Raw genomic sequence first — 22,840 nt, forward strand, 5'->3', positions numbered from 1 at the left:
AATAAATATCTTTTAAACATTTCATTGTTTAATTCCTTAAAGATCTTAATATTAAAATTAAAGAGCTGCTTTATAAAAGAAAACTGCATAGGCTACCTTATTAATGCAGTATTTTATATGTGCAGTACCAGTCAAAAGTTTGGACACATTCAATGTTTTTTTTCTTCATAGTCATCCAGACTGTAACACATTACGAATCATGTAGTAAACTTAAAAATGTTTAAAATATATACTATGATTATTTTCTTTTTTTGCAACTAAATGTAAATGACTACTGCTTCTACTTTTCTATTACTGGCCCTATTGCAACCCTGACTGACAAAAGAAAACACGATTGATGATGATAATCTGTTAAGTATCCATATGCAAATAAACAGATATGGAAAAATCCTTATCCAACATGACAAAAGTAGCACCCTGGAACCACATGGTAGTTTTCTTTCAATCTTTATTAACACAAAACAAGTATTATCTTTTTTTCCTGTAAAAAAAATAACACATAAAACCTTCAGGAAACGTCACAGTTATCATTTAGAATTACAACCACTCTAATATTTTTTAAACATATTTTTAGCATGTCAATAAGAGCCCATGTAGATCAATTAATGTGTCTGAAGGTGAGTGAGGCAAGTAAGCAAATACTGTAACTCAACGACCAGAACAGAGAACCGGTGTTTCAATAGAATGAGGCACATTTAAGAAGAAATACACAAAGACATACATTTAAAATTAAACATAGGTTTTTTTTTTAGAAATCATATCATATTTCATAAACAGGAATTACTTTTACAAATATTACACATCTCCACGAGGGGAAATTCAACATAGACAGACTTGTCAGCATTAACAATTGTCTGCTAATACTGGGAAGACTATAAAACAAGATAAAGTTACTGTTTTAGTGTAGAAAACACAAATATTGCAGTAATTTAGAGGCTGGAGGTCAACCCCAACAATCAACGTGAAAGACCATAAAGGAACCGGACCAAAGAAAAATTCTGATTTCAAAATACAGCTTGTTACAGGTATACTGCACAGATCTTGTTCTGCCAAATAATGGGCTCAGTCTCCAGACAGCAAACAGTGACCTACATTACATATATTACAGTCCAGGTCTAGTCAGAGTCAATGCGTTTCAACATTGTCTCCATAACAATGCCAGACAGAAGCGTTAGGTCCTTATACTGGATCCAGTCCTGCTCCCTTATTCCCCACACACTTCCTTCCGGCTGCAAAAGAGGATCCAGACCACAAACATTACACTTAACAAAATGTGCCCAAAAATTTTACTCAAAACTACCAGCATATGACGACTACCAGCAATCACTAAACTAAATAATAAGAAATTAATATAGATATTAGATTTAACTATAGTTATTATTATTTTCTATTAACTTTGCATACTAATATACAGCCAATTAGAATGTGGAAGCTTTAACAATCTTTAAAGCTTTATAGTGCTTGCAATTACATGCATTAATAAGAGCATACTCCTGCCAGACATCCCATTACATCCCTTATATTTAGTATGTAACAAATGTTTTTTTTTTTCGTTGCCTATATGAAAAACATTGCATCTCATTTTGCTGTTTGAGCTAATAATAAAGAAATACATTTGAAACAGCTGTTCTTAGTGTTGTATAAAAATGATCTAAAATGACTATATATGAGCATATTTTTTTCAGAAACAAAAGGGAAATAAAGCGAAAGGGAGAATGATATATCTGAGTACTCCAGAACATAATTAATGAGGGGCCCATCTTTAAGGCTCTGTCTGGAACATCATGAAAGTCACCATATTTTATTTCTGAAATAAAAAAAAAATGTTCTGTGACTTTTGATTTAACCTATATATTACATATTGTACAATGAGACAGCATCATATATTTCATATTGGAGCAGTGTGTGCAGTAAATGCTTAAACAAACAAACACTCACCTTTTCCTCTTCATCAACATGTATTAGCAGCACATCTCCTTCTGAGAACATAAGAAGAACACCTTCATCTGACTCCTGGTTCTCCAAAGCGATAGCCTGAAAAACATAAAAAAAAAAAAAACATGCACACTTTTATACGTCAGCAAAAACATACAACCTAGAGTTACAATGGAACAATGGAACAACTTCCTCGTACCTTGTAAAGGAAGCCAGGAGGGTTTGAATATTCAACCTCTTTTCCTGTCTTTAAATCTTTAGCTTGGTCCTCCACTTTTCCATTCTTTGCCTTCTCACTCTCATCTCCTGCTTCATCTTCTATTTTCAGATTCTTGTGAGAGGTGAGTGAGCGGCTGGTGGGAACAGGAGCTGCTTTTTCTTTATTTTTCTCATTTTCACTAAGTAAAGGCACAGGCTCCTCTTCTTTACCTTCAGACTGCAGAGCCCCGGATGTGTCTGTGTCCTCAGTTGATGAAGCATCCGCATTATGTTCATTATGTTCTTCTTCATCCTGCTCACTGGCAGCTGAACTTTCTGGCTGCTCTTTATCAACTGATTGTACTGACTCGTCATCAGCGGTTTCTGCTGTGCTTTCATTGGCTGCCTCAAGCTTTACTCCCTCCCCCTCGGAGCACACAGACTGTCTATTGGGTGTGGTGGGTACACTGTCAATGGAGCTGAAGTCGTCCGAGTCTGATGTTTCAGCTGCTGCATTTTCAGCCTTTGCTGGAGTTGAGTACGAGTCTGTGTTTGTGTCTTTGGTGGCTGCAAGTCCTTCAGGCACACTGAGCTTACTCAAACCTGGATGATCAGCAGGGAAAGCTGTATTACAGGGGATCGGCGCAGAGATGGTGACAGATTTCCTCTTCTTAGACTTAGTACTGAAAAAATAAGGAAGAAACAGACATTAAAATGTGCAGAGGAGCTTTTTCGACTTCATTCTGTAATGTTATCAATTTACAGCACTGCAGCAATACAAAGTGATTGTTTTTAGCTGTAATAATAGAAGGCAAACACATTTCTTTTTAAAAATGGTTACCAAAGTGTATTTATATATATATATATATATATATATATATATATATATATATATATATATATATATATATATATATATATATAATTTTGCTAACAAAAATAATAATTAATCATTCTACCTGTTAAGACCTTTGACAATAAAGGTTTTGGTGGAGTGCTGCGTCTCAAGCTTCTTCATTACATTATAGAGGTCATGATTTAACTAGAGAGAAAAAAAGAAGAACAGCAGTCAGCTTCAGGGATTTCAAATCTTATCAAAAAGACAAAACAATTCCCAAAAATCTGTACGGTCATAACAACCTCAACATTATGGGGATCTGTGGTATATTGTACAATATTAAGAATGGAAAAAGCTGTAGAGCTAAAAAGTAATAAAAATATGTTGATGGCTCAGAGAAAGACGCATGTACAGAGCTTAGATCCACACCTACCACACTCATCTCCTTGTAAAAGACATCCCTGAGGTTTGAGATGTTCTGAAACACTGTCACATAGCAGCCAATGCGACTGAGAACAAAGCAGACAAAAGACAGACTTACAAATCACACAAAATCCCACTTAAATACCCATTTCAGCCCAGTATTTGTTGATTTGGATACTTAAGTTGGGTAAGCAGTGATGGAAGCAGAGAAGCCACTAAAATGTGCTGGAGACTGGGTCTTTAGTATCAGTCTGGAAAACCTAGAGAATCTCATATTTATGATGGGTATCCTTATCAGGATAAAAATGACCAGCAGAAATGACCACTTAGAAAAACTTTTTTTCTAATTATATGAACTAATATTTGTGAATATATAAAGTATTAATATTTCTGAAATCTGTATAATATAGCATTCAGGTCTACTATACACTATATGCAAAAAATAAAATACCCACAAAGGTTGATTACATTATTTTTCTGAGAAATATTGTAACTTTTCTGTCTCACAGCTGATTACTGCAGCTCCTGACTAGGATATATAATGTCATTTGAAGGATCTTTGAAGAGCCGATTCCTGAAAGGGTGAATTATTCCAGCTCATCCAAACACATTTCTGGACCTTCATGCTCCTCTGAGATTTTTAATAGGATAAAATTAAGAATTTAAGAGATTTTTGTGACCTTTAAAATACCTATTTTAGACTAATATCTCTTCATGTGTATATATTAAAAAGGTTACACAGTTTAATATGGCTGCTTTTTTTTTTACTTTAAACCACAAATTTTGATACATTTGTTGAACAATTCTAAAGATTTGTTTTACCAGAATATAAAAATGAGTTAAACAGTTCACACTGTGTGCTTTACATATAGCATGGCGTGATCATATGGCCTATGGTCCTAAAAAAAAAAAAAAAAAAGTGTGTGCTAACCACATCTGCATACACTGTGCTAAAAAACATTCACATTCACAGACTGATCTACATGTAGCACACTTCATGTGGGGGATGGTGCCTTTTGATATGAGGAAGGTCATGTTGAATTCATTTGTTACAATAGACTTTTATAGCAAATTTCACTTTATCACAATAGTACTGAATGTGTAAGGTGGATTTTGTTCTCACTGGAAGTTATAAGCTATATTGCTGCCTTTCTCTGATCTGGTAAAAAAAAATAATGGCAGTGCTTTAAAACAAACAGCGTTAATTATTTAATAATATCATTTCTGTAGCTGTAATATTCTGTAGGTTCTAAAAAGTTTATCAAAAACAGCCTTATCCCCCTTCTTGCTCTGGAGTTAAATGAAACACTGACCTTTGATAAAGGACAGGCAGTTCCTCTCGCAGTTCTTTGTTGATGTCCTCAAACACATTCTGCGCCTTGGTAAACTCCTCCTCTGCCTAAGGAAGGCCACCAAACATCACAGTCAAATGATAACACTGCTATATTCATTATGGATGTGGATTATTTATCCACATTCTAATAGGAAGCTTACTCACTTTGGATATTTTGGCGTCGTCTTTTTTCTTGGCGTTCTGAAGTGCCTCCAGATGGTGGCGAGCAGAATCGTAATCTACCAGTTTGCGTCCGCGCTTGGCCACTCGTTCCTAAAAGCACATTGCCAAAGAGTGCTAAATTAGGAGCTCTTTACTTTCAGAATATTAAAAACTGTTTCCAAATTATACAGCAGTCTCTCAAAATCGTAACTGTAGGTTACACACAGTTACACACTGAACGCATTTCCTCTACTTTCTATTGGCCAAATATAACGTTTTGTGCAACTGGAAAAAAAGAACAAAGAAACAAGAAATGTCTGCTTGTATTTTGTAATATTTTATAACTATTATGCAATAAAATGTGAACAGTGAACATTGTCACATGTGGCATACTATTTTTATGTAAGACAGAAACAGAAATCTTAAGGTTTCTGAGTAAAACTCGTGGTTTTGGTTATCCAGTATTTTCAACAGTCTTTTCAATAAGGCTACCACCATGCATTCTATGTACGTCTGTATGCACTCACTCACACTCACGTCCCTAATTGCCCCTAAAGTCATTGGCTCTTTAATGAACCAAACTAAAAGGCATTTTAAATTTAGAAATTAAGAAATAAGTTGCCCTGCAATAAAACGGTACAAAATGAACGATCTAACTGCACATTGCTTGTTTGGTATCAACAAAGGTGTCTGTCAGTTTTTGGTCCACTGATACATAAAAGTAATTCTTGACTTAAAATGAACACCAATATACTCACTTTGACATCTGGAAACTGACTGGTGTAGTTCTCCATTGTGCGAATAATCTGATCACTTAACTTCTCCTCATAGTCATTCCACAGCAGGTCCTCACTCTGGGAGAGAGATAAAGCAGTTTCATGACATCTAATGTATGACTTATACATACAAAACAGTGATACGTTTAGGAAAGACTTGCTCACCTCCATAATGGTGGACAGATCCTCTACACCCTGCCAGTCTGACTCATAAATGTCTGCAAGAGTCTGAGACAGACGTTTCGACGTTTCGTGCATGGCTAGAAGGCAGGAAGAAGAAAAGCACACACTATCAGGAACACCACCAGGAACACACATAGCAAACAACAGAACAGTAAGAGCTGAGCATCAAAAACCTTCATCTGTTTGGATTACTGCACTACCAAACAACAAGAAACAAGAATTCCAGGCTGGGTTAAAAGATACATTTCCACAACTGCATACCATCACTTTTTTCATAATTCTTAAGATTTTCAGTAGGTTAACATTTAACGTATGTTTAAACTACTCTAAACTAGGGCTGCAAAGATTAATCAACACAATCTACAATCTTAATTATAAAAAAAAATGTTGACATTTTTGTGTTGAGCAATTGTTCATTTGTAACCGCAAATGTTTTATACGTCTTACTGACATTTAAACCCCGCATTTGAGGTTTGTTTGTCATGTTAATACAATAGAGAGAAAGCAGAGAGAGCGCCATATCATCCAACCTGTAATTCTCTCTTTTTGCACACGGTGAAGAGCATGTCAGAAATAATCGTTGAATAAATCGACAGAAAAGTCAAATACCAAAACAAATCATTAGTTGCAGCCCTTCTCTACACAAACAAGATTATGCCATTATTGTATTAATGGAGGATTTTTTTTTTAGCTTTCTCTGCAGTAGCTGTCAAACCTGTACTTTGCCATCACGTTGAAAATGATAGTAATTTTGGCTGACCTATTTACGGTATATACATGTACTTACTTTACAGAATTTAACTTTGTGTATGATGTTAAATGCTGTATCACCTCCTAGATGAAGACCACACCCATACACCTACACTTAAAGTGTAAAGGAAGATAAACACAGCGAGTGTAACATGCTGTGGTTTCCTGTGAAATCTGTCGTGAACACCAGCTCACCACACAAATGTGCAAACATTCTGATCTCTTTATTTCAAACAGGGTGCTGTGTTCAGCAGGATTAGACTTTAGACATTACTGCAACGTAGTAAAGGCTGCACTTGCTGGTACAGACAGGATTTCACAACACACTTTTTGAGAACACTACTAATAGCTGGCATTCACTTCCACATTAGTTCTCAGCCAGAGAAGAAACAGAGAAACACAACCAATTTTGCCACTCCCCTTTCTCAGCAGGCACAACGGAGTATCAGTCTGGAGGGAAATTCCTTGATCCACTTGTTTGGTAAGTCATATGTCCAAAAGTATCAAGAAGGCAGATGGATTTAGGCTTTGAATTAGTGAATTCAGATAGCTTAGGCACTAGCACAAGCTCCTTCCAGACTTGCAAGGAAAGTTCAGGAACCCAGAACTTTTTCTGGGCAATATCGAGTGGACTTATTGTATATGTGTGAACACAAATATCTGAATCTGGTGTACCAGACATTACACAGACCCCCAACCTAAAAGCCCCCTAACATAAAGTATGGGTAAAATCAGAGTCCACCCATGCCTGAACAGAACTGCTAATTTTCCAGGGAATTTACAGTAGGCATTTTTCTCATGTGACCTGGGGGAAATCAATATACTATGCATCATATCTGTGGAGTACTTGTTTGCGTAATGCTTTGACTCTTGCATGCACTAAACAGACGCCAACCTTTACCTAAACCAGGCAGAAATTCTGTCCATGTCTGCATGTTGCATGTGTGTAAAGGTGGCTCTGTATAATGTCCAGACCTGATTTTTATCAAACATTTTAAGGATTTTATATGTGAAAACACCTAAAGAGATCCAGTCACACACAGATTGTACAATCTCTGTAGAACAGCAAGCACTAAGCTCATTCCTCACTTTCCTTACATTACAAACCTCATTTAATCAATCAATTCCGATTATAGGTGTGCCATAGCATATAGTACATAATATAATATAGCTTACATACATATCATGAAAATAATGATATCCTGTTGGAAAAAAGACTGTTTTTTATATGTAATGCTATTTACACAGAAGCTGTAATTGTATATTTTGAATATTTTTTACATGTGCAGATTATATACATGTACTAACTATTTTGTGCTTTGGTATTGCAGCAGACTTTCTACATTTCATTATTTATTGATAGGTTACTATTCACAAAACAGAAAACCTTTGTAAAAAAAAAAAACGTATTATGAATTATTATGATATTATTTTTGGCCACATTGCCCACCCTTAATTCTGATGTTTTGCTTAGACTGGACCCGATTACTGTTACAGTTTACATTCATAAAATGTAAGTGACCTGTATCTGTCTGTAATGTGAACGCATCAGATTCTGAAACAGCAGGCATGTGCATATTGGTATGTTTATGCATGTTGCCTCAGTATGAGACAATGCATGCATGCACATAAAAATACACATGAAATTCTCCCACCTTAGTCACATGCACATCAACTGGATCTAAGGCAATCAGAAAATGACTCAAATTTGATTTGAAATAATTGGATCGAACATGTCAACATAGCCCTGAAAAAAAACATGATTTATGTCACATTACGTCGAGGCACTTCAGACTGGTAACGTAAGCACAGCCTAACACTTCCTCACAATATTCCAACTGGTGGATATTATTGTATTGTTATTCTGATACTTATACAACACTGAAAACAGAATGCTTCATTACAAAGAATTCATAGTGCAGTGCAGTTTGTGAATTCAATAAAAAAAAAAAAGTGTACAATATTTGATGGTATTTGGTGTGACACTGCTGGTTTATAACCTTTCTTAAAAATAATATTACTCAAAATTGAAGTACTAAAAAAATAAGAGACCACCTTTTTTCTCTAATTTTGTTATTTATAGGTATATGTAACCCTGTTTTTTAATCATAGTTTCATGCATCTTGGCATGTTCTCCTCCACCAGTCTTACACACTGCTTTTGGATAACTTTATTGCACTTCTGGTACAAAAATTCAAGCAGGCAGTTTAGCTTGGTTTGAGGTTTTCAATTTGCTAAAATCAAAGAAACTCCATTTATGTGAAAACTCAATTTCCATTTATGTTTTCCATAGCTGTATGCTGTAAAGCTAGTAGAGACTGTTATTTCTACAATTCATTTTAGAAGAAAATGTTGAATTTAAAGGTGTCTAAAACTTCTGGACATACAGATTATCAGAAGCTCTGAAGCATGAGGGTAGCTTTCTGAAGAGTACCTTTGACTGCATTGTAGTAAGACTTTACATCCTTGAACAATCTGGTCCCGTCCACCTAGTAGAAAACAAAAACAATGCTGATATTAACTAAACTGTTTCACTCAAAGTATGTGCATCACTGATACTACAAGCTGTATTATTAATTTTGTGATCTTTATTTGCAACAAATCTTCATTGTTCTGTATTCTATTTAAGGACAAGAGCTCACCTTAAGTGCTTTAGCATCTTACAGATGTCCTAATAAATCTTACATCATTTCAATCTGCTGATGGAAATCTGTCACAAATGTTACAGAATTCCACATTACAACAGTAAACAATGTTGAAATGTGTTGGACTTTTAATCAGGGAATTTCATTCCAAGATTAAGATTAAGATTTCAGTAAGACATTGCATTGCAGTTGTAAATGCCTAATTAAATATCAAGGCCTGTTACGTCTGTTCTCACTGAATGGCAACATTGTATCTGGGCGAGAATGCCACGTGGTAAAATGTTAACTATTGCGTTCTGCTTTAATAAATGTGAAGTGAATAATCTGGAAGAACTGTCCTTCACAAAGCTTTGCTGGAGTTGTAACTATCTGTGTCCCAGTACATCTGATAAGGGCATATATTCTATGTACTTTCACAGTCATTTGAAGCCAAGAATTCTGTTATTTACGTTTCACATTATTTAATAGTATGAATAAAATAACTGATATGATTCTATTTTTGCTTTGATCATATCTCATAACCCAATCAATCCATTCAGAAAGACTTGCCCATTAAACAAACTATGACACACTTTATCATTCACTGCCAGAGTGAGTGCATTCTGACAAACAGTATGGGTGGAGGAGTTTCCTGTGATACATTTGCTACTGTTGACACAAGAAATGACATTTACTAACAGTCCTAATAACATGATGAATGGATTAAATTTAGTATTTAAGATCTAAACAAGTTTCACTCAGATTTAAAGACAGAGGACTAGAATTTTAGTCCTAGATATCAATAATATTAGTTCACATATTTTATACAGTAACTATGGCTCGTAATGTAATAAAAGCTCTTGAAACAACAATCAAATATTTTGTGTGTGTGTATAATGTAAAAAACAATAGTAAAAAAGCCATGTTTGCCTAGCACTGAGTACTGCTAGTGTAAACATTTTCTGTAAAGTGTTAGAGCATAAACCTTTAGACACAATTAAAAATAATTCATTACCTGTTGTTTGTTCATATTGAAGGAGCACTGCTCAAACTGTTCATCTTTTGTCTCCATGGTTTTTCCGAGTTTCTGCAGGACCTGTGTCAGACACCGACATGACAGTTACTCTGGGACTTACTCTTCTGAGTAAGTGTTTTGATTGTTATCTGAGGAAAAATTTCACAAGACGCAGCCTTAAGGCTGGCATACACGGGCATTTCCAGTGAAGACAGTCATTGGAGTGTTACATCCTGTAGTGTAATAACTCCATAAACCAACCTCTCCTATATACTGTGCCTGACACACCACTCTCCATTTTATTTTACCTTTTTGATTTTGATTATTTTTTAACATTTTGTGTATTAATTTAAAGCTAGTTGTTCATTACCCTCTTTTTTTCACCATGAATTAACCAACATAACAATGCTTGCGATAAAAAAATGTTTTATGCATACTGGAAATATTCTTATATCAATATAAATATTGTATATAGTAAAAATGTTTTTAAATATTGTGATGTAATATTTTACCAAATCACTCAGGTCTAGCTTAGAATGAAACTTTGAATAAAATGTAGAATTCTATTGAAAGTTTTTTTTATTATTATTTGACCCTATAGTGCCATTTTGAAGATTTAAGGTACCATTCATGGAAGCTGGTACTGATGCCACTGATAGCAACAGCTATTTGTTAATATTTTTTTGTCTTCTATTCACTAGTAGACCTGTCACAATTACATTAATCAACATATTGTATGATATTTGGACACAAACTCAATCAATTTTGTTCACCCCAATATTGCCCAGTATGTGTTTTTTCTCATAAGAGACACCCAATTAACATTAATAAACTGGTAAAACTGGCATTTTATGTTTTTGTTTAAATGTACGTTTCAGATCATAAAAATTTCGCTGCTCTTTAAATGGGTGTGCTTGTATTGTTGGGCTATCATAATAGCATTTTAGCATATGGCATGTGTGTCATATAATATAATTTAAATAAAAAACAAAATAAAATAAATCAAAACAAAACAAAGGCCTAGTCACTAGTTACAGAATAACCTTTTAAATGATATAAACAAAAAGACTGCCACTGCCACAAAACTGAGAGTGAAGTTAGAAAGAGAGAGAGGCGCAGATAGACAGACAGAGAGAGAGAGAGGAAGTGAGGGCAGGAAGCAACAGACCTTTTCAGTTGAACAGCTTCCAAACAAATAATAAACCACTCCACCCAACAACAAACCCATACCTCCCCAAAACAGTCCAGCCTGTAGACATTTATCTGATAAATCAGATAACCACGGCTTTTTTTCTGACAGAGCAGATTTTAAAAGCTACTTTATCAGAGCTACTTTAGTAACAGCACAGTGTCAGAGCTTCTGATTCCCTCTAACCCATCCCACTCACATCACATACCTTCTCCTGAGCTCTGTTCATGGACTTCTGGAAGCGTTTGGCCAGGATGCCAGCTCCGGCGCCTATGTTGCCCCCAATGTTGCCCCCAAGTTTACTGTCAGCCATTTTCGCGTGTTCCTGTCAGCTCTCTACACTTTCTCCTCCTCTGCGCCTCTAGGCTTCCTTTTTATGTGCTGCTCTTGTGACTTCCTTCAAACGCTAGCATGGGCGGAGTGAGGAGAGAGAGAGAGAGAGCGAGAGAGAGAGAGAGAGAGAGAGAGAGAGAGAGAGAGAGAGAGTGCTGAGAGATAGCACTGAAAGAAAGAGAGGACTGAAAGATAGAAAGCTAAGAGAATGAGAGAGAGAGCTGAGTGAGATATAGAGCTGAGAGAATGAGAGATAGAGCTGAAAGAAAGAGAGGACAGAAATAAAAAGCTGAGATAATGAGAGAGAGCTGAGTGAGATATAGAGCTGAGAGAATGAGAGATAGAGCCGAGAGAGATAGAGCTGAAAGAAGGAGAGAGGACTCGGAGAGATAGAGAGCTAAGAGAATGAGAGAGAGTGGAGTGAGATAGAGAATGAGAGATAGAGCTGAAAGAAAGAGAGGACTGGGAGAGATAGAGAGCTGACAGCTGAGATAATGAGAGAGAGATGAGTGAGATATAGAGCTGAGAGAATGAGAGAGAGATGAGTGAGATATAGAGCTGAGAGAATGAGAGAGAGCGGAGTGAGATAGAGAATGAGAGATAGAGCTGAGAGAGATAGAGCTGAAAGAAAGAGAGAGGACTGGGAGAGATAGAGAGCTGAGAGAATGAGAGAGAGCTGAGTGAGATATAGAGCTGAGAGAGATAGAGCTGAAGGAAATAGAGGACTGGGAGAGATAGAGAGCTGAGATAATGAGAGAGAGATGAGTGAGATAGAGAGCTGAGAGAGAGCTGAGTGAGATAGAGAGCTGAGAGAATGAGAGATAGAGCTGAAAGAGAGAGAGCTGAGGGACTTAGAAAAAGAGAGAGTGGACTAAAAGAGAGAGAGAGAGAGAGAGAGAGCTGCTGTTGCGACACAGCCTTCACAGTTAAAGTGCAGTGTTCAGTTTACCTCAGTCATGTTGAAACTTGTGAGCTAAAGCTGGCTCAGTGACTCTGGAAAATGTTTGTGGGAAGATAAACTGCCAAACTTTAGCAGACACTTATCTGAGCAGCGTCTCAGAAAGCAGTACAGTGTTTTAGGAGAGGTGATTTTAGTATGCCCAGGTTCACTGCTGGCCCAGCTCCTGCAGCAAAGCCCCAGTCTTTCACCTGCGGATCTGGCTATTCCCTGCAGGCATGTAACAGTATTTTTGTATTTTGTAATTTTTTTGCATGTAACAGTATTAGACGTCATCCTGACATCTGACGTCATGACCAACTTTCATCCAAAATTTAACGACGTTGGTGGCCTGCTGGGTAAGCTGTTCTGCCTGTTAATTATAAGAGGCAAAAAATCTGGTAAATATCATCCGCTCAATAAGGTTTTATTTATTTAGTTTTTATCGTGGATTATCTTGATTGTGATTTGACTTGCATAATAGGAAAGACAAGGCAAGGCAAGTTTATTTGCATAGCACCTTTCATACACAGAGACAATTCAAAGTGCTTTACAGAGAGATTTAAGACTCAGAAGGTTTTTTTTTAATAAATACAAGAAACAAATAAGAAATATAGTACTTAAGAGCAAGTTCAACTGTGTAAAAAAAACACAGGTAAAGAGATGTGTTTTCAGCTTGTTCTTAAAAAGGGTTAGCAGAGTCTGAGCAGAACATCTTACAGCTTAAGCTTGTGGTCTTATAGATGTCTTGGGTAGACTGGTGGGGAAGCTATTACAGTAATCTAATAAATGCATAAATTAGTTTTTCTAGATCTTCTGCCCTCATTACCCTTACGTCTCTGAATCCTGCTATGTTTTTCAGGTGGTAGAATGCTGACTTTGCTGACTTTGTAATAGCCTTCCATGACCACTGAAAAGTGGACTCTACATGAAAGCCAACAATAAAAAACAGAAGGAGACATCCTGGCAGCCATTGCTAATTAAAACATTATGACTTCTAACAAGATCACAGTTGTCAGCCTAATGAGGATGACTAGAAATGACCTGAAGCTCTTTTTGTCACACTATAGGAACTTTAGCGATGCTTATCAAACAAAGAGGTGCCAATAGAGGCAGTGATGGTGTGATGATGAATATTTTAACTCTTTAGATCCTATACACACAGAAATGAAGAGGTACATTATAAAAGTGTCCATGTCATTGGCTTAACTCTCTGCTCTCTCTTTTTGTCTTTCTTAGCCTTTGTGTGCTCCAGAAGCAGTGTGATGGGTTTTCTTTGACTGAGGGACAGTTAGAGATAGATGCATCTCAGTCTGAGAGGGACAAATTATCAATACCCGCTGTGTCCATCAGCAGGCAGCATCTAGATAAGCTGCCTGTGTGTATTTTACCAAACTGACCATTCTCAATCTCAATCTTTCTCTCTCTCTCTCTCACCAATTCTCTCAGCAGACAATTTCTGATATACTGTAGAATGTTAGTGTTTGAACATGCCTCTTCTCATTTGTGTTTTTTTTTCTTTTTATGATTTTTCTATTTATTTTACATTGTAAATGTAATATTAAAGAATATATTAAACCTATTCAGGAACACATGCAGAATATTCTGTAAACAAAAAGTGTTAAACAAACCAGAACAAGTAGCCATATTTTTCTTTGAGAACAGCTATGAGGTAGAGTCACATGGAATAGTTTTCTCAGTGTCTTGAAGGAGTTTTTGGAGGTGCTGAACAATAGTTGCTGCTTTTCCTTCATTGTGTGCTCCAGCTTATCACCATCTCAGTTGATCAGGTTTAGGTCAGGAGATTGCGGAAACCAAACTCCTTTTTTATTTACTATGTTAATTATTTACTATGTTAATTGTATTAATGTCTTTAAAGGTATCCTTCCACTAAAATCCACTTTTTTCTCTCTGAGTTGTAAATGCATGCTGTTTTTCAACCACCATTGTCTGCAGTAATTAGTAAGAAAATCCTCAGAAATACGAGTTGATCAGAGAGATGTAAAATGTTGACGTCAACCAGTGACTTCATGGCCTCTCCCACCTCGACTCAGGACTGCCCACAGTCTGAGTTTACAGCTTTTGTTTACAGAGCTAGTTAGCGTTAGCTATTTGGTGTAAATAGCACAACTGGACAGAACATTGGTCAAGGCGAACGGCATTCGATTTTATGATACAGAGCGGACTCTGGGGCTTCAACGTGGTGAAACTGCCCAAGCTCCAAATCACCAAGTCTGAGGTAAGAGTTTAGTAGTTTTAGTTTAGCTGAAAGAAACGTTTTCAATGCTGCGGGGCCGGCAGTCTGGGGTCGATAACGCCGCAGGAAGAGAGAGCGCTTCTGGGACGGGCAGTTCAGTGATGTAAAGCAGGGCTAAATAGAAACACCTGAGCACATTTTTCTCACAGGGCATTCATTCAAACCAGAGACCACAATTAGACTGTTGAAAATAAATTGAAAAACGATAGAATGAGACCTTTTTATTATTAATTAAAAAAATTAAATACAGAAATAAAGAAGTCACTGAATGAGAGGGTCTGTCCACACTTTTGACTTTATTGTATGCATATAAAGCAAGAAGCACCAAAGAAAAATGTACTTTTCATTAATTTATATTATACTTATTTAAAACAGATGTACAATAAAATTATACATCTGTATATGCGCATAGATTGCGAGACACAAGTGTACTCTGACGTTCACCTGGCATTTTGATGCAGTATGATTTAATAAGAAGCAGCGAATCGTCACCACCAGTGGGCAGTGTTGATAGTGTTTTACTGCCATTCCCCCCATGTGAACCCACACACACCAGGAATGTGCTGAGTGTGCTGTTTATGTCTCACCAATTTGAATTTGTATTTGCTGTGTTATTGTATCATATTTAACGGTTAAGTATTGTCATTTTATCTATGAAATAAATAGCAAATCATTTCATTTTAGTACTGAAATTAACTTTAATAACTGCCTGGTCACAGAAACAATGAAGTAAAAATAACTAAAGGAAATAAATAATAATGCAAAAAAATGTGTAGGGTTTGGAATAGCAGGCGTTTTCCTGTTTTGCAGTTATCTTTATACTAGATTAGTCTCTTTCCTGCACTTTGCTGCAAGCCTTCAAAAATATTTGTTTACAGTATGATTAGGCCACAACATCCCAATATAACATGCAGGAACCACAGTTTTAACACCTGAACATGGTAATTCATTGATTTCTGAGTTTTACGTATAGATTTAGTTCTAGAATTGGCATCAGTGAAAAGAGTAATAGAAGATGATTTAGATGAATATAATATAACAATGTTTCAGGGTATTTTTGTAATAACAGAATTTTTTGTAATATATATTTTTTATACATTTCAATAATATAATAATGCAAAAAATAATACTATAAATATTTTTAGCAACAAATACATATTATAGTTGTATTTCTTTTAAGTATAACAGTTTCGAAAATGTTTGTAACAGTAACTTTCCAATAGGTTTTGCGTAAAATAATAATAATGTAACAAAATATGAAATAACATAAAAGCTATATAATGTAGCAAAATAACCTCCCACTATACTAGTCTAAAATATTTACCTCATGCTAATAAACTGCAAACATAAACATTTATACAAAAAAACTCCTAAAGCTAAACTGTTTTTAAAACAGATACAGACTGCTAATTTCACAATATAGATTATTTAATCATGATATTACTCTATCGCTATAGATTGTGTAACATAAATATGGCACTCTCCGTATTGTGTAGTGTGTAAATTTGGTTTATGTTTCTTTAAATGGTTCACTGAGGCTCCAGGCTGTCCAGCCTAAGTTTGGACATGTTCAACCAGGCCTGTATAGAGCAAAGCGCATGTGACGATGCTTAATCCACCCCAGTTAAAACAATGCCAGCGCTCATCTCTCTGGGCCACAGTCTGGCCCTCTTACACAACACAGCCTGTGAGCTCCCTGATTAAGCACACCCTGGGGGGGAGGGAGGAAAGGGAGTTGAGAGGTTTTAACACTCTTGGAGTCAAGTGTCTTGGTTGGAGGAAATGTACAGTAGGAACAAGTGTCAGGGCTGGAATTCAAAAGAAGAATGCTGTACTGTTTTTAAAGATTTCCTAAACTAACTATCTTTTTCCTATGTTTCTAAACATTATCAAAGCTTGATTTATCTTTTGATTCTATTCTCTACAAACTAGCTATGGATATTTTCAATAGGTAGGCAACAAAGCACTTTTGTCGCTCTGAATAAAGGCATCTGATAAATATTCTAAATCAAAATAATACCCTCAGCTTGTTGGCACAGAAAGTTGATGGCACAGAAAACATGTCTGATTCCGTGTTACCCTCAGTGGATGTTGGCATTCCTCATGTGCTGACTGGCTTAGGTATAAACTTTGAATTTGCAAGCAAAATAAAAACTAATTTTTGAGGATCTTAATTCATTATGTTTCACATCAATATCAGGATATCCAACAGCATTTTAGAACTTCAGATTTTTTTCCTATATCGTACAATAGTCTGGATGGTCAGAGATAAGGCCTTGGTTCCCACTGTTTTATTCTAGTCAGTTATTTCTTTCTAAAGAGTGCATTACTTCAGTTCAGAGCTCCAGTTATTGACAAGCATTTGGATCACCATATAGTATATGTAAATGCTACTGTGGAATTTTTGAATCAGTAAGAATAATCATAATCTCATTTGACATTAATTTTGCAGGGAAGCGTTTCCCGCTGTGATTGTGTGGAACCAGTCTGATAGGCTGCGTTCACTGTTATTTGCGTTCAGTTGTAATTTGACTTGATTTGAAATAATGAGAGACTTGTACTGACTGGTATTCCTCCTCCACAGGAGTAGGGCTGGTTCTACGTTTGCAAGCCTTCACATACTTGATCTGCTAGTTGGTAGATCCACTTGTTTCTTTAGATCCATTTGCATCTTTAATATTACTAGGCATGTGCTTTATTATTAAAATGCCAACATTTCTTCTACTGAACTAAAAGAAGTACAGCCTTTATCCAGGCTGCTCTCTAAATATTAGGGCCAATAGGATTACGATTAACCCTGGATGGCATGTCAAACGAGGAATGAAGGCTGCTGTAAAGATGAATCAAGATTTTTAGACGGTGCAGCCAAAACTGAAATGTGATGTCCTAATGAGAGCACCAGCCTATACAGTACAAAATGAATGGATTCATTCATTCAGCTGATGCTGAGCCACTCTCTAATACCTTCACGCCTATCAAACACTGACAATAAGTAACTTGTCTCCACACACACAAATACCTTGATCCTTCTCACTGCTATTAAACAGCTTCTATACAGTGAGGCACTTCTAGTACAGCTTGGCTTGACCCACTATCCTTCAGATCCAAGATTCATGGAAGACAGGCATCCAGACTTTTCTTTGTCCTGGAACCAAGGTGGTGGAATGAAGTTTTGCTGGGTGTCCAAACAGAGAGTAGAGTTATTTGTTGTCAGACAGACAGTCAATAAGTTTTGGGGATTTTTGGGGGGATATAGAGACCTTTCTCGTAAAAACTAAGCAGTTTTTAAAGTACTTTTAAAACATGCATAGTACTGCAGTCTTCTTTCAGAGTGGATAATTTGGTTATTTTTAGCAAGTATTTCATTTTGCTGTCTTTTAGCTTGCTAGCTCTATTCATGTCTAATTCTGTGTTTTATTAAAAAGTTAGAACAGATCTATAGGCTACACAAAACACATTCATGATTTTATTTATAAAATAAGCTGATGCTGATGTGTCTTTACTTTCCTTGTAGCCATTGTATTTTTGTCTTATCCACAGTATATCGTCGCTGTCCAATGAAAAACAAGTATCTCCATTTTAGTATATTTTTTTTTACTTCATAATATGAACATACAAACTGTTCCTTACACTGTGTTTAAATTTCTTGATGAACAGACCAATAGAAATACTTCAAAATGACCTGAAATAAACTCTTTTTACACTGACTTCCATTAAAAGTCAAAGGTTTTATCTCTCTCCTGTAAAGATGCTGTTTTGGAGATACTTGTTTTTCACTGGACAGTGACGATATGTAAAACCAAAAATGGCAGATCTTCAGCTGATCAAGTGGGTGGGGCTTTGCTGGGGGTTAATGGGTTAAGGTTGTTGCCAGGGTGGCTCAATGCATGTTTCTTTATTGTGACGTCATACACATGGCTCATAGAAAGAAACATATGATTCCTGACACCAAACTCTTTCAGCTGATTCACTGACTCCATGCTTGAAATGTTTATAGCGGCAGTAAAGACCTAAGTGGAATTACAAAAGCATGCAAAAAGTAAGTTTTGCATAACATAGCAACCCTTTAACGGTTCAGGAATGAACAGATTATGAATCTGATATCCCCTTTTTCACATTAGTTCTTGTAACCATGCCATTGCTCAGGTAAGCATGAAAAGATGTTGAAAAAAAGATACCAGACAAATTTGTTTTTGAATACATACATTTGGCTTTCCAGGGATAGTTAGGCACAGTAATGCTGTTTATTACAATATGTTGCCCCTCCCCACTAAGCAATACTATTGAATTCACTTTAAAATAAAACTACAACTAAGAACAGCAGCTTTAAGTAGCTTCTATGTACTACTGACATTCTGACTTTTGTATTTAAGCAATAATACACGAGAGGGAGTGCTATAACATGTAATATTGGCACTGCTGTTCTGCGGCCGTAGATCGGCACAGCAGTACCAGTATTACACATTATAGCACAAACCTCGAGTGTATTATTGCAATTATACCACAGTTTCGTTATCACTGTTTAGTGAAAGATTTTGAGTCATAGAGGCCGAGAAAATACAATCTGTTTGGTTGTAAAAACAACGCCAGTTAAAATAGTTCCATTGCTGCTCTGTTTGTAGCTGCGCTGTTTGGCTTGTATGCGCTGCATCGTTGCTAGTTTACCTGTATGTGGCGAAATAATACATGGAGAGCTTTGGCTACAGTGCGTTACCAGCTGATAACAGGACTCATAGAACGCCTCTCAGCCAGTCACATTGCAGGGTCGGAACTAACTGTGGTATAATTAACAGTATCTATGCTTCTGGCATCTTTTTGACTCTAGATTCTACAAACTAGCCAAGTATATATTTTGAGAGAACACTTCTGTAAGTCACTATCAGTAAGATATGTGGGGAATAAGTGGTGTGAAATAAATGAACTGCACTACTGCTTGCAGTCTAATGCTACATTCTGAGCACATGTGTGGCCTCCCACATTCCTGATCCCTCTCTCCCTGTAAAAGAGTTTGTGATTACAGGCCTTTTGTGTGTTTCTTTACACTGACCATAAAGAATGAGTCAACAGCTTGACTTTTTGTCAGTATTAGGGATTTGGCTGTAAACATGTCTGTAAGTTCCTGACAAGCAGAACATTTCAGTAGAAATTATCACACATAACAATAATAGAAATTAAAACTATCCAGACATAATTGTGACAAAAATTAACAATAGCCCTATCCGGACGGGATTATTTTGTCAGGGGGATGTCTGTGAAAAATATTTCACACTTCTACTCAGTGATAAAACTCTTGCATCTGGACTGCAATTGAAAAAAAACGGAGGATCGGTGAGTTTTTAGACTTTCTCGGTCACATGACATCACATTAAGTAGCTCCTCCATTTCCACTCGCCGTGGTTTTTACGTAGATCTCCAAGGAAATGTACGTGCAAAGTGTAATTACGTGCAGTTCAGTGGACAAATAGCTATTTTATTAAATGCAAGGTGACAAAACTCAGAGATGTCCATCCGGACGGGATTAAAATTACTGGAGGACCAGTTCAGTGAAAAACAGTAGGTAATTCAGCCTGTAATTTTCTTAGGGACATCTAAGAAAATCACATACATGGTCGTTCCAGACAGGACTTAAATCACAGAGGACCCCCCATAAAAGAGAAAATTACCCCAGGACCCCCTGAGAAACTAATCCTGTCCAGATAGGGCTTATGAAACATCTTGAATCTAAATATTTAATGATATGGACAGCTTTGCCTGCTGAAATGCAGCTTGTTGGATTGCTCATTATATAACCACTAAAGGTTAGACTAGCAGAATCGTTTGTTACATAACACATGCCAGTTTCATTTCTCTCTCTGTCTCTCTCTCTCTCTCTCTCTCTCTCTCTCACACACACACAACCACACCTTTTACTTTCTTTAAACCAACTTTTCACCCATTCAATTTCAAACAAAGCCAAAAATAGTTCCTTAGCTATAGTATATTTTTCTTGTTTTGGTGATACAATAAAAACAACAAATGATTCTTCATAGTACCAAACAGAAATCCATTTAACCAGTTTTGCCCCCAGACAAATCGCAGCTGAACACACAAGCGCAGCTGTGGCCAAAATCTGCTTCTGTTTGTTTTATTGCCATAACAGTTATAACAGTTTCTTGTAAATGTCCACCAGGAGCATGGTGGGATATGATCTCAAAATAACTAGTTGCAGTGTTGCAGATAGTGAATCTGCAAGATGCCTGCAATGCCCGTCTCTAAATTACCTAACTATGGTTAGTGATATCTACTGATGCTCAGTGATTACCTGTTCAGCAGAAACATAGCCAGCTCGTACTTTTCCATGTCTGCAGCACACTGTTTGTGTGATGATGTTTATACCTGGCAACCTGGTGTGTGGATCCGGAATGGGACTGTGGGAAAGCCAGTTGGCAAATTCAGAGGCCATAACCCTCACAGATTAACTTGATGTACTGCACAGTTTAAATTAAAAGAAGCTCTGCTGACGAGCTGTCGGTCCTTAAACTCTGCATGTCTCATTAATATCTGATGACGCATTCTGATCATGTTATGAGTTACTACAGCAAATATAATCCTTTATAGTCCTTTTAAACTACTGGCAAATTGAAGGATAATGATGCATGTGCCGCAGCAATAGCAGCTGTAGAATTTCCTGTCATGTACAGTAACAAAATCAAAGGTTGGACACACTTTCTCATTCAACATTTTTCAGATCTGTCCTCATAGCTAAATGTAGCTACTTAGAAGAATCTAAATTATAAAACATATTCCGGTTTATCACTTCTTGTTTACAGAATAAGTTAACGTGTACCTGTATAGTTTTAATGTCTTTAATATTAAATTTACCATGTAAAAAAAAAACATAAAAAGAAAGAAAAATCATTGAATGAGAAGAGGTTTATTCAACAGGTTAGTACATTCCTGCCAAACTTGCACTATTTACATTAGTGTAGAGTCTATACCTTCTAATATTAGCATGTAGTACACAACTGAGACATACACTGATACAGATTAGTGCACTAGAACAGGCGTATTTCCTGTTTGATTTGAATGTAAACCAGCAGCCATATTGACCCTTTACTGATAACATTGTTAACCCCTGCTCTGTTGAGTTCTGACACAACAGCTTCCATGGCAAAGCTACTTTTTCCTCTTTTCTCAGGGTCACCAAGTGCAAAACCTTCCCCTCCCTGCTTACACAAACCATCCCCCAGCACTCAGACACATACAATATAAGGCCTGCTTCCCTTCCCCCACATTCTATGCCCTTTTTCTAAGGTTTAGCCAGTTCACTTTCCTCTGAGGCCCCGTCAAAACAAGACAGACCTTCTGTGTGGAGTACAGGCCATTCAGTAAACACACTTCAAAATTAGGCCTCAGTTTTTCCAGGAATTTTATACAGTACAGAAATGCTGCAGGAGTAATGCATTATCTGTATTTTTAAAATGAAATGCTGAAGTCTGACTGAGTATGTCCACTGCAGTAAGGCAGGTCAGTGTCTGTGTGTTATGACAGGCAGGTGCTTGTTTGTTCTGGCTCTGACTGTGTACAGGAACACGTTATCCTCTTATCCACACATGACTGCCTGATACAATGAGAATCCAGACGGCTGTGCCGCAGCTCATCACTGTGTTTTCAAAAGGGATTTATCTGTGGCTGCTGATCAGCACTATGCACTTCTGTTCTCAGTGCGGTCACACTTCAATTAACTCATCTCACTCTGATGTAAATTATTCACAAGCCTAAAAATCACTGCTTATTAAGGGCGTGTCATATCATATAAAAATCCATATAGTGATAATAGCAGACAGTATTCTGAATTGAAGCCTATTATTATTTTTTGTTTTGTTTGGAGTTTATAAGCATGCACTA

At 36.6% G+C, this 22,840-nt stretch overlaps 1 protein-coding gene across 2 annotated transcripts; it reads right to left on the reverse strand.

Moving 5' to 3' along the window:
* Nucleotides 1-431: 431 nt before the first annotated feature.
* On the reverse strand, nucleotides 432-12,158 carry bin2b (bridging integrator 2b). 2 transcript variants are annotated; one of them, XM_007249117.4, is made up of 12 exons: nucleotides 11,635-12,156; nucleotides 10,238-10,318; nucleotides 9,033-9,087; nucleotides 5,831-5,925; nucleotides 5,648-5,743; nucleotides 4,893-5,000; nucleotides 4,708-4,793; nucleotides 3,405-3,480; nucleotides 3,093-3,175; nucleotides 2,135-2,816; nucleotides 1,939-2,034; nucleotides 432-1,229 (listed from the first exon to the last, which is right to left on the reverse strand). In XM_007249117.4, exons 1-12 carry the CDS (start codon nucleotides 11,737-11,739, stop codon nucleotides 1,116-1,118), a joined length of 1,677 nt encoding a protein of 558 aa, XP_007249179.2. In that variant the 5' UTR covers nucleotides 11,740-12,156; the 3' UTR covers nucleotides 432-1,115. The 2 variants fall into 2 exon arrangements, with proteins under 2 accessions (XP_007249179.2, XP_007249180.2); XM_007249118.4 differs by lacking the exon at nucleotides 432-1,229 and adding an exon at nucleotides 1,243-1,807 and having other exon boundaries at nucleotides 11,635-12,158.
* Nucleotides 12,159-22,840: the final 10,682 nt, after the last annotated feature.

The sequence above is a fragment of the Astyanax mexicanus genome, chromosome 5 (genome assembly GCF_023375975.1).
Source record: "Astyanax mexicanus isolate ESR-SI-001 chromosome 5, AstMex3_surface, whole genome shotgun sequence".
NCBI lineage: Eukaryota > Metazoa > Chordata > Actinopteri > Characiformes > Acestrorhamphidae > Astyanax > Astyanax mexicanus.

What these genes read in the sequence shown, in the direction of transcription:
- bin2b (XM_007249117.4), bottom strand. Translation starts at nt 11,739, where the DNA reads ATGGCTGACAGTAAACTTGGGGGCAACATTGGGGGCAACATAGGCGCC. An exon ending in ACGACGCCAAAATATCCAAA is followed by an intron (nt 4,794 to 4,892) that starts GTGAGTAAGCTT and finishes GGCCTTCCTTAG; the next exon opens with GCAGAGGAGGAGTTTACCAA. An exon ending in CTGCCTGTCCTTTATCAAAG is followed by an intron (nt 3,481 to 4,707) that starts GTCAGTGTTTCA and finishes CTTTGTTCTCAG; the next exon opens with TCGCATTGGCTGCTATGTGA.